This window comes from Zeus faber, assembly GCF_960531495.2.
Source record: "Zeus faber genome assembly, chromosome: 20".
Classification (NCBI taxonomy): domain Eukaryota; kingdom Metazoa; phylum Chordata; class Actinopteri; order Zeiformes; family Zeidae; genus Zeus; species Zeus faber.
The window spans coordinates 19166170-19178469 of record NC_137207.1 but is presented as its reverse complement, the minus strand read 5'-3'; the positions used below and the strand labels follow the sequence as shown (position 1 = coordinate 19178469).

General features: G+C 48.5%; 2 protein-coding genes across 2 annotated transcripts in view; both read left to right on the top strand.

The window, feature by feature from the left end:
• The window catches only part of LOC307245618 (uncharacterized protein), a gene marked incomplete at its 5' end in the record, with an annotated part of 8608 nt that extends 5887 nt beyond the window's left edge, over nucleotides 1-2721 (top strand). The window contains one exon of the mRNA XM_080021264.1: nucleotides 2645-2721. Coding sequence (XP_079877390.1) covers nucleotides 2645-2683 — 39 coding nt within the window. The 3' untranslated portion in view covers nucleotides 2684-2721. The remainder of the gene's footprint in view (nucleotides 1-2644) is intronic.
• A 3186-nt stretch (nucleotides 2722-5907) lies between these two features.
• Nucleotides 5908-12300, top strand: part of adam12a (ADAM metallopeptidase domain 12a) — a 78112-nt gene continuing 71719 nt past the window's right edge. The window contains exon 1 of the mRNA XM_080021263.1: nucleotides 5908-6161. Coding sequence (XP_079877389.1) covers nucleotides 6068-6161 — 94 coding nt within the window. The 5' untranslated portion in view covers nucleotides 5908-6067. The remainder of the gene's footprint in view (nucleotides 6162-12300) is intronic.

Below are 12300 nucleotides of genomic sequence, written 5' to 3'. Positions count from 1 at the left end.
TATTAAAGCCCCCCGTCCTCCCTTCCCCTCTCCGTTTATTTATACACTAGTGGTCACGCTGCGATGGACGCAGCAGATTTTGTGGGTTTGTTTTTTTTTGGGGTTTTTTTCTAAGCGTCTGGGGCTTGACTCAACGCCTGAAAGTCTTTACATGTCGACGCACACCGACAAAACGTTGAATGTCCTAATCGCCGAACAGTCGGTGGATTCCGGCCAACGTCTTCCGGCGGCCCCGGAGGGTGAGCGGCGACGGGCGCCAGACGCGGAACAGAACATTTCATTGTGCCTAAACCCAAAGGCCATCGAGCAAGTGATAACACACCTTCCCCCATCCACCCCCTCCGAGCTCAATTAAACCTTGTGAAAGGTTGCAGCGCTGCATCTCTTTTATTTTAATTTATTTTATTAATTTAATTTTTTTTTCACCACAGTGACGGTCTCTGGTCTCCGGTTGTAATGAAGAGCGGGCCCCGCCTCAGGGCTGTGTGGATGTTCTCTCTTAATGGGGTTGAATCGCCTACACGTGTTATGGGGGTTAATTGAAAAGACGGGCGTTTAAAAAAAACAAAAAAAAAAGCCGAGACAAAAATGGATTAACGTCGATTTCATTAACGCGTTGGCTTTTCGGTAGATTTCACAGCAGCGGCGTCTCGCATTTCAGCTGTTTTCGTCGGGGTGGAGGGTTAGGAGACGGTTGCGTCTTTTGGATGACGGGAATAGGTTTTGACATCTATTTCTCCAGTTCCTGTCCTGTCACAGTCATGGCTTGGTTTTGAGTCTTTAGTTCAGTGGCTCAACAAAGGCTTCCTGACTACACGCAGAAGTATGTTTTTTTTGTTTTTCCAAATGAGCGGCTTTTGAAGCTGCCTTGGGCTCAGCTGTCTTCCCTCCATGCCTGTGCTCCACTCTAAGGTACAACAAGCAAAACTGTCCACCAGAGGGCGCTGCTGTCAAACATTAACTACCACGCTACTGCTCAAGGATGCTGCGTACAGCTCATATGCTGTACACTGATCAGCCACAACATTAAAACCACTGACGGGGGAAGTGAATAACATTGATCATCTCGTTCCAGTGGCACCTGTCAAGGGGTGGGGATATATGAGGCAGCAAGGGAACAGTCAGTTCTTGAAGTTGATGTGTTGGAAGCAGGAAAAATGGGCAAGCGTAAGGATCTGAGCCACTTTGGCAAGGACCACATTGTGTTGGCTCGACGACTGGGTCAGAGCATCTCCAAAACAGCAGGTCTTGTGGGGTGTTCCCGGTATGCAGTGGTTACTACCTACCAAGAGTGCTCCAAGGAAGAACAAACGGTGAACCGGCGACGGGGTCATCTGCGCCCATGGGCTCAATGGTGGGGAGCGACGTCCACCCCGTCTGGTCCGATCTGGTCTGAAGAGGGGAAGAAGATGAGAGAAAATAAAATTGTGGAAGAATTTGTTTATTGATTTTTAGAATACAAAACACAAAGACGTTGGACACCCTCAGATGTGATTGTGGCGTTTGGAGGCGTGAACTAGACAGGACCACGTGAAAGGCGACCCAGACGATCATGCCTTGGTAGCAGAAGCCCAGTTATATTCCCTGCCGAGTGGCTCACCACCACCCCGGCGGCTGAGGTGTCCAGATGGAAACAACAACCAGGGAATGTCCGTGACAAGTTTTATAGAATTTTTTCTCTTTGTCTCGCTGTTTCTTCACACTACAACCAGCAACAAGTGATCATCCCTCTCACTCTTCGGGAATGCAGGAATAAAGGTCTCTGAAACTATAAGCCGGACCACTCTGACCGATGGGTCAGAGCTGTTTTGGTGGCACGAGGGGGACCTACACAATATGTGACAGGTGGTTTTAATGTTGTGGCGGACCAGTGTACAGAAATGTGTTGAAATTACATTCATATTCCCAATTGAAGGCTGGAGAAGCAACGCATAACCGCTTATTTTATTTGTTTATCTTTTTTGTGTGTTTGCATGGTTTGACAGATAGATTTGGGTGCTAGCCCTTAGGGTCTCAATTTCTCTCACTCTATTCTTAAAAAAAAAAAAAAAAAAAAAAAACCTCCTCCCTCCCTTTATGGAAAGAAACTGTGAGCAGTCTAATTTCATTGTGCTGGGTGTATGAGACCAGTGTTTTGTGGTTGGAACAAAAGGCCCTTCAGTGACAGGGAGCTACAGTGCAGTGCCACCATTCAGTTTATCCATGGACCGAAGTGAAGGGGGCTGGCTGCCCAGCCACGTCCACATCCACGTCCACATCCACTCCACCCACCCACCCGTACCGCTGCAGAGGTAGATAAGGAGCCGGTGCCAGTGCTTGGTGCCAGTACGTCCTGGCATGACACACCCAGCTGGAAACCCAAACACTGCGGTCTGAATTGAATTTTGGAGCAGACTGCTCGGCCCTGCTTGTCTGTCTGCTCACCGGGCTATTGATTTCCTGCTGAGGTTCAGGGTGAACAATGGGTGTGAAATATGCAAAAGGTGTGTCTGTATGGGGGTTGGGGGGGGGGATTCTGGTTTTATGGCCTGGACTGTGTGATTTTTGGAAATACTGAGCGTCTATTGGTTTGCCTTTTGTCCCATATTCTGATTTTGTGTGTGTCTGTCTGTGTGTGTGTCTGTGAACTGTGCTCCCTTCACAGAGACTGTTGGATCAGATTCTTCAAAGGGGCCACAACTGAGCCAACGCTGAGGATCTTCAACCCAGGATGCTTGTTCCCCCCCCTTCAGAGAGAGAGAGAGAGAGAGCGAGAGAGAGAGAGAGAGAGAGAGAGAGAGAGAGAGAGAGAGAGAGAGAGAGAGAGAGAGAGAGAGAGAGAGAGAGAGAGAGAGAGAGGCACACCAAAATAGACCTGTGACGGTGCTGCATATGAATATACACATACAGTTCCAAGTCACAGAAGATCGATACGCTGTTGAAACATATGACTGTCGGGTGGGACCTCAGCACCAGGGTTGCAGTCCGTGCTGTCTCTCAGCGACCTTGTTGCGATCACGCCGCACTTTTTCTCTCCTAAATCTGTATGAACGCTAAGCTGTTGCAACAACATCGACATCACAGTAAACATGCAACGGTCTTCCAGCGTCGCTCTCCTTATGCAACGAGGCCGAGCAGACGGTCCTCGGGGCAGGAGGGGGTCTGTGCTACAGTTGGGTGCCAGCTATGAACCAGTGGGTCGGAGGAATGTGACCCCTGTTTCGTTGGTGATGTCCCCGCTAATGGACAGCGGACTGATTCAATGGAGCCTTTGTATGTCGTGCCCTTTGTCCCATGATGAAGACGGGCTTCCACCGCACATTGCGCAGAGCTGGACAATCAAAAAATGTAATGCAAATATTTACGCATTTGTATTATTGAATCAAACCCCCCACACACTTTTTTTTTTAATTAGGCTTTTTTTAATGACTTTCTTAAAGTCTTAAAGTTGACATAGTGCATTCATAGTCTTGCCATTGGATCCTGTGTCTTGGAGAAAGTCAAGGATTAAAACCGTTTCCATTGTTATTGCTGCTATATGAGTGTTTTATTGTGTTTGGGTAAAGGTGGGTTGAGGTGTTTGATTGGTTATTTGGTTAATTTGTTACATGCACAATGTTCCGCTGGATTAAACAGACCAAAGACGTTGAGGTTTTCTGAATGCATGCTTTCTCTTACCTTTGCCACATTTTAAGCAGATCTGCCGCTCAGGTTGGTAATCTCAGTAGAATATAACCGTGTAATAAATTGTGTATTAATTTACATTTTAATCATGATTTATATTCGGAATGATCGTGTCTTTTTTTCACCCTCAGATGTGACTTGGCCATGTTGGGTTCAATGAGCATTGAATAATTTATCCAGACGTAGACTGACACTGAGCACAATCCTTAAATAATAACATATTGTTACACTGTTTGCCTATTCTCAAGTTCCTGCTCTGCTACAACATGACATTCCCCTCTGCAAGTCTTTGTTTATTAATAGTGTGTGAAAGAGCAAAAGATCAGCGGTTCTATCAAATGCCACTTCCCTAAAGTTGAGCTGCTGAACTATTAGCATGCAGTGCAATGCTGCTGGTGGGGGTTTGTGTATTTTCATCACCACTTGATCCTGACGGGAGGGTGGGGAAACGGAGGTTTCTGAACACGGTGCCATACAACCACAACATACAAACCGAGCTAGTTAGGCGAGCCAGCCAGGGATTCCCTGTTGTGAGCATCCATAGCAGAAGAGTCCCCGAAATGTGACTTCAATTTCCTAGCGTAGAAGGGAAAGCTTTCGCCGTACCACTTGCCCGTAGACATCTGCTTGTTTTCTGCCTGCGTTCCCTTCCAAAGCATTTAGCCATGAGGCCCCTTGCGCAGTGCAGACAAGCACAACATAATTACACGTAGGGTTTGGTTCGCCGAGGCCGTCAGTGATGTGTTTCCTACCGTTTGAGTCAAAACAAATGTTGCAGAAGTGCATTAAAATGGCACAATTTCCCAAAAAAAGATTTATGATTTATATAGAGCTGCAGATTTGTGTCGATTCACGTATGACAGAGGGACTTTAGTCTAAGAGAAGGTGCTTTTCTTTTTCAATTCAGGGATTGAGAGGAGAAACGATTACTTCGAGAATGAAGTGATTTTTCAACTTCGACACAAACTGCTTCCAAGTCTGTTTCTCACAGTAGCACAGTAAAAGATCCTTCCATGATTACGTCTGGCGGTGACGAATATGTCAGACATACATTATTCAGGTCCTATTTACAGACAGCACAGCCTGTGTGTTGAACAGGCGTTCTTAAGCTCTGGCCAAGGACCACCCCGGACCTCCAAAAAAAGGGTGTGCCCACTTTATGTTGCTGTAATGCACTGTCATGTGGTTTAACATTGAACATTGATTTGTATATCATATATATAAACTGTAATGTAATGTAATGTATGTAAAATTTATAAAAATATATTAAAAAATATATATATTTCTTAAAATATTTCTCTATTTTATATTTATTTATATGATATATATATATATATATAATGTAATGTATGTAATATTTATTAAAAAAATATAAAGAAATATATATATATATTTCTTAAAGTATTTATATATTATATATATATATATTTATATATATTTATATGCTATACATATATTTCTTTATATATATATATATTTATAAATATATATTTTTTATGATATATATATATATATATATATATATATATATATATATATATATATATATATATATATATATATATATATTAATAAATATATTTTCATTATATATTTTTATAAATATTACAAAGACCCCCCTGTGACTCTTTCGAGATTCCCTAGGGGGGCCACCCCAGTTTGAGAACACCCGGTGTAGACCGTTGCGAGTGAAAAATAGTCACATATTTATGTATGCATTTATTTATTCATAGTGTATTTGCGTGAGCGACAAAAAAAAATATATATATAAAAAATAGATGTACTTATTTGGGGGTGGGGGGGGGAGTCAAATAAAATCGATGGATTGGTTTGGACGACTCCCTGAAGGTGCCGCGGACCCCCGTTTGGGAACACCACCCACCCCACCACCCACCCCCACCCCGGCGCAGCCTGCTTGAACGCGGCGGGCTCTCGGACCCCGCGGAGCGCTGGGGCCAAAGCACATGGTCGCACTCATAAGGCTCACAACACTTCTCCTCCTCGTCCTAAATTGCCCTGGAATTGCCTTGGTTCGATTGAGCCAAGCACCCAGAGGACCGTGGGCCGTCTCCGGTTGTCTTATATGTTTTGTTGGTTTTTGTTTGTTTGTTTGTTTGTTTGTTTGTTTGTTTTTGAAATCGGCGCTCGTGTTTTTTTTTTTTTTTGGGGGGGGGGGGGGTTGTTTTAATTATCATTCTTCTTTTCTTTTCTCACTCATTGAATGGGAGAGCGGTCGGAGTTGGAGTAGCGGCCCCTCTTCGGGAGGTCCTCCGGGTGCTTTCCGAGCAGCCGCCCGCCCGCCCTCCGTGGCTGTGCGGCTCTACATGTTATATGATACATGACATATTCGGTTTTAGACGTGCTATGGTCGTGCTGCGGTGAACTAGTCCTCTGTCCGTCCACCATGACCCGCCGCCACTGGGGCGTGAAGTTCGTGTTGCTGACGGCGCTGCATTCCCTCTCCGCGTCCCTCACGACGCACCCGGAGTCCGGAGGAGGTGAGCTCTGTTCATTCGTACTTTTCGTTCACCTTCTTCCCATTTGTTGTTATTATTATTATTATTATTATTATTATTATTATTATTATTATTATTTTATTATTTTTTATGTTTGAAAGGTAACCTCCGTTCGGCTGTTTCTCAAATAATACACTGAAACGCCAACGCACCCGCTGACTGACCCCACACACACACACACACACACACACACACATATATATATATATATTTGCACATACATTTGAATGATCTGCAATGACAGGGTTGTGGAAGGTGCGTGCTCTCTAGTCTATATTCTACTCGATTCTAGTCGATTATGTGCCGGTCCATCCCCCAAGTCGGTCCCTGTTCCACTCCCTTCCCGAATGACCGCGGATTATTTGCACATCAGTCGGAATTGGCTGCGACGACGGCGCCGCGGGGGAACGTGTCGTGTGTCCCGACTCTATTCGACTTGCCTCCGTTCCCAGTCGATTCTGTCGGGGTCCGGTCCCCCTCTGCTCCAGTCGACGCACCGTGCCCTCTCCCGAACGACCGTGACTCGCTTGCGCGTCGATCGTTCTCCGTTGTTATTCGACTCTGCTCGATTCCAGTGGGCTCCGTTCTGTTCCACCCTGCTCCGCTCCGCCACAGTCTATCGCAGCCTGCTCCGTGTGTTTTTAGTTCTTCATTTTGCCACTTTTCCAGGTCGGACAGGGGGTGGTGGGGAGTCTTATTTGCTGTTTGTATTTGTTCATATCGGGTGTTTTCGCGGAACAAATCAGTTTGGCGTGTCTCCAGTCTGGCTCTATTTTTTATTTTGTTATTTTTTTTAACTCAAACGTTTAGTTCAGAAGCTCCATGTTTGTTGCTGTTGTTGTTGTTGTTGTTGTTGTTGTTGTTGTTGTCGCTCGTTGTTTTTTGTTTGTTTTGTTTTCGCTGAAGTAAAACCGGGACGAGCTTCGTGCGCCCCCCCCCCCCCCCCAGAGCACCGCCGCACGCAGTGTCACGGCCGCGTACGGCGGCGCCTCCCAGTCGTTAATGAATGCAAGCCGCGTTGTAGGCTGCAATGAGATGCAGAAATGCAGAAAAAGGTCGCCCAGGGGCCATTGCTCACCCCGGCTCTTGGCCGGAGGAGCGGAAACAATCAAACGTGTCGCGCGGTCACGAATCGCCGCCGCGTCGTCGAGCTTTGTTTTGGCCACGAGATGGAGCCGTTTGAGACGACCCCCCCCCCCCCGTGGGTGTGTTGAAGGGGCAGGGGCGGTTCGTTCGGTGCGTCTCGCCCCCCCCCCCCCCCGTGGGTGTGTTGAAGGGGCAGGGGCGGTTCGTTCGGTCCGTCTCGCCCCCCCCCCCCGACGAGAAGGTAAACACCTCCTTCACCCCCCCCAGCGTGTCCAGCGCCGAGGTCGTGGCGGGCTGCGGGCTGCGTGCTTACCGTGCCGGCTCCCGGCTCCCGGCTCCAGTCGGCGTCAGCTAGCCGAGCTCCTGTTGGAACCGAGGGAAATGTGCCTCCCCGCGCCTCAAAAAAAAAATAAAAAATGGATTGACGTTAGCGCTACTTTTTTTTTATTTTTTATTTGTATGTATATATATATATATTTTTTTTTTGCGCCTTTGTGAAATAAATACGTAGAGACGCCGTCTATGCTAGCCATTGTTAGCCGTGACGGTGGCGGTCGCCAGGTGCAAAACTGCGCGTCGGAACCATTACCACCGTCGGAACGCACTCACTGAACTGGCAACCTTACAGCGTGGGTGACGATGTCAGTATTATGGGTTATTACTTTCAGTCAGGATTTCATAAAAAAAAAAAAAAAACCCCAAAACAGGAATATTTCGTAACAATAGGACAGTAACGCGTAACCAAAAAAAACGGCTTATCCAGATCTATTACTCGTCTATCAGTCAAATTCTAAGGCTCACCAAACACAGGCATGTCGGGTCGGCGGCCGCTCACTCCTCGACGTTTTTCATCTCCCCCCGCCCCCCCGCCACAGTTTGTTTTCAGAACTTGGAGCGACGTTTCAAAGACTATTCCGGGTCTTCGCGAGAGCTGAGGAGTCGCTGTGGCGGATGAGGCAGATGCGTGTGTTGTGTGTGACAGCGCTTGTCAAAGCAGATACATCCAGGGCTGGAATTGCCAGACGCAGCGAGCTCTTGGATCGGGGTGTCTACCAAAGTCCTATTCTTGGCAACAAAAACATTCCTTGTCTGTAGGCATCTTAATACACCAGCCGCGGCGACACCACCGCTTTCCAGATGTGCGCCGCCGCCTCGTCGGGATCCGTTTGTAGCAGCCGAACGCCGCATATGCCTAAAATTTTAATTGGCGAATTCAAGCGTTTGTCAAGTGCGGTCGACGTCCGGCGTTGTGTACCGCGTGGGCGCGGCAGCAGATCCTCTGAACCGGGGTGGGGGGGGGGGAACCACCCACTGGGTGTTTCCTACATCTGATAGAGCCTTTTTTTTTTTTTTTTTTTTTTTTTTTCCTGCCTCGATAAAGTAGCCGTTCCTTTTTTTTTATTTTTTTATTTTATTTTATTATTTTTTTTACAGAGAATGTGCCAAACAAAATGACGATGCGTTGCCTTGGAAATTCCAAAACAGCACCATTGCTTTTCGTTCACGGTCAATGGCGACGGTGTTTATTTTTTTTCCGTGAATAGTTCATCGTTCGTATTAGCCAATATTGGTCTGCGGCACACGTAATGATCAGTCTGGTTCCCGCCCTCGCTCTGAAGCCTGCCTGCACCGGGGCTGGGCCGCGGCACAGCGACGTCCGGGGATAATATCCTGTGGCCTGCACTCCGCGGATGTTCCATTGTCCACGGGCCGATACTTTTAGTCACTTTACCCACCGAGCCGCGCTCCCTCCGCGGCCTCGCGCCTCGACCGCCGGCTCTGCTCGTGCGCCGTTTCGAATCTGAATGAAGCTTCGCTCTGTGCACTTCAGACGCAATGGGAAGGTAGGTATCGCTCCACCCCGTCACCAGCGGGTAAAAAAAAAAGGGTGAAGTTCCGAAATCTGGAACGGGGCCGCAGATCGAGCCGTTTTGTTTTTTTTTTGTTTTTTTTTCGCGAGACCTGTGTGCGGTGGTGATGTTGATGGGGTTCCAGAAACGCGGGAACTTGCCGGGGGGACTTGCACATCTATTTTCACGCGTGCGTTGACACCCCTCCGGGAGTGGAACCGACGCCCGTGGCGGTCCAGGTTCCCAGACGCGAGCGGCAGCACCAGTCCTCCACCAGCCCCTGCTGCGGCGAGCGGATAAGATCAGGGACGGCGTCCGGCGTCGACAGGCAACCGCCGCCGCGTCGACACCCCGCCCTCTGTCTTCATGAACCCTGGGATTCAATCACGGAGGCGTCAGAAGAACGGACCGAAAGCCGCTCATTTATTCACCGTCGCTTTGTTCTCCGCTCCTTGACGCGTCCGTCCCGCCGCCGGGCGCGGGTGCAGAGCGCGGGGCGGGTCGCCGTCGGGTCCGCTGTGCGGGGTGACGCGGCAGTGGAGGCAGGAAGCATTTACCGGGTCATTTAGACTGATTGGGGAGAAATGCCCACGGGGGGAGTGGTGCGAACAGGTGCCTATAAATGCTCCACGGGGGAGCGGAGCAGCGCTGGTGCTGCCAGTCGCCGCGTGGTGCCTGACTTCAAGTCGGAGGGAAATGAGTGGAACTCATTAGTGCTGTGTTTTATGAGCCTCTGCTCCCCGACTCCGCACTGTAGCCTCGCTCCTTCTCTCTCTCTCTCTCCCCATTGTCCTCTCATCATGTCTTCAATTCAAGTCAGTCCGGGTAAATTCTGAGGGATTTATTCACTCCGACACACACACACACACACGTATATTTTAGTAATTAATACAAAAAATATGATCAAATGAATATGATTATTTTATTCAGTGATCTAAATATATGCCAAAAATTTGAAAATATAATAATAGAAGATATTACTGAAAAGCAACTAAATGTTCTGTTCTGTCCTGTTTTGGCATTTGGCAAATGCATTAATTACACATGAAATCCATATGTTATATACGGTTACACTGTACGTCAATGGTTATTGAACCAAACGGCCTACGCCCTGCCGGATCACACCGCAATCAGCCTACAACGCGGCTTGTTCCTGCGTGTGGCGGCTCCCGCCAAAGCTTGGGATCCGCCCCCGAGCGATTCGCCGCGAGGGCCGACACACTTAGCGTGGGGCGGCGGCGTCCGCGGGGCCAGCTGCGCCTCTCAGCCGACACGGCTCTCCCAAGCCGGCTGCACCCCCCCCCCCCCCCCCCCCCCCCGCCGCCTGGGCGCACCGCGGGGGGGGGGGGGGGGGGGGGATGCAGCCGGCTTGATTCGTGCTCAAGCAAATGAAAGTTGAGCCGTGGATATATTTTTGGACGGCCGTCGGACATTCCTGCAGCCAGCGGCGTCCTCTGTGTGAGACGGGCTCGCCGCGCGACGTGACCCGCCTCTCGTCAAGGCGCATTTATGACGGCCTGGGGGTGCACCATGTGTTTTTTCTTTTTTTTTTTTGTTCTTTTTGGGTTTTTTTTTTGTTTTTGGTTTTTCCAGAGCGCTCGTTCGGCCGAAGGATGTTTGAGACGCGCGCCGCTGAGTGATAGTTGGCCAACGTGGTGTGGAGCAAGAGGGAGATTGATAGGCCAGTTGTGTCCCCCGCCCCACCCGTCTGATATTATCATTATAAGTAAGGAAAAGTGATCTTGTGTCAGCACAGCCTGACCCAGCTTGTCCGTCGTGATTCTCCCCCCGCTTGTTTTTTTTTTTTTTTTTTTTTTTTTTTTTCGGGGGCTGCTTTTGGACTCGTCTGACCCCGTCCCAAAGGGTTATTATTTTTTTTTTGTTTCCCCCCCGCTCCGTCTCGAAACCTTCACCGTTGCTCCGGACCTTCCCGTCCGACTTTCACACCCGGACGGGTCAGAGTTGAGCTTCGTGCCCCCCCCCCTCCCCGGCTCCCCCCTCACTTTTGCTTCTACTTGGCTCAGACGTCTCCAGTCAGTGTCAAATCTATCTGGGTTAGCTCCTGCCCCCCCTGCCATATCTGTGTTTCACCAAAAAGATTTTCTTGGCAGGCTCCGGACCGATTCGGGTCAGTCCGTCCGCTGCTCTGTGGCGCGGCGAGGTGGGGTGGGGCCCCGATTATTTTTCACGATACTTTTTTTTTTTACCCCGGAGAAACTTTAATACGCCTGTTTGTATTTAAAAGGCACTTTATTACAAAAAAAACACGGCTCTTTCTCGGTGAGCGTAGTGTCGTGATTAAGACAAATATGATCACGTTTCCACGGTCGGAGGGAACGTGTGGACCTCGTATCGCCAAATAACATTATTTCTCTGGGGTTCATTAGTTTTCCATTAGTTTTAATTGGGTTTCAGACCACATACAAAAACATATTAATGATATTCTCAAGCTGTCAACTATAAGTCAGGTCCAAATAATTTACGCCACATGTCTCTGATCTCAACTGTCCCGGCTGTGTCTCCAGCCACCGCAGCTGTTTCAACAATCTAGAATTTTTTTTTAATAATAATAACATATTTACTCCCGCCGGATCGTACGGCAAACAGAAAACAATTGAACCTTTTTTTTTTTAAATTTTTTTTATTTAATTTTTTACCTGGGTTGTATCGCAGCTCGGCAGGATGAGATTGGAACGATCGGGGGATCGACGAAGGAAACGGCTGCCTCCTTAACGTGAGGAGCTGTCAAGTGGACATGGGGCGGGGTTAAGCCTGAATTTGGACGGGTTAAGCCTGTCCTTCAGTACGGTGTTTTCCAGGACGGAGTGATCAGTTTGATTCCTCAAAGGGAAAGTAGCCCATTCCGCTGCCTGTATCATAAATGATTTGGGGAGCGTTGCCCAGCTCGAATTTAGATTTTCCTCTGCTCTCCAGGTGTGTGTGTGTGTGTGTGTGTGTGTGTGTGTGTGTGTGTGTGTGTGTGTGTGTGTGTGTGTTTCTTCAGCCAGTCCCCGCCCCCCCCCACAGACATCTCGACACAGATAACATGCCCGGGTTCGAAGATCATCCATCATCCCGCCGGGCATCCGGCGTACGCCCCCTTCCTTTCTGATCTGGAAGTACTAAGTGAAGGCGGGGCCGGGGTGTGTGTGGGTGTATGTGGGTGTGTGTGTGTGTGTGTGGAC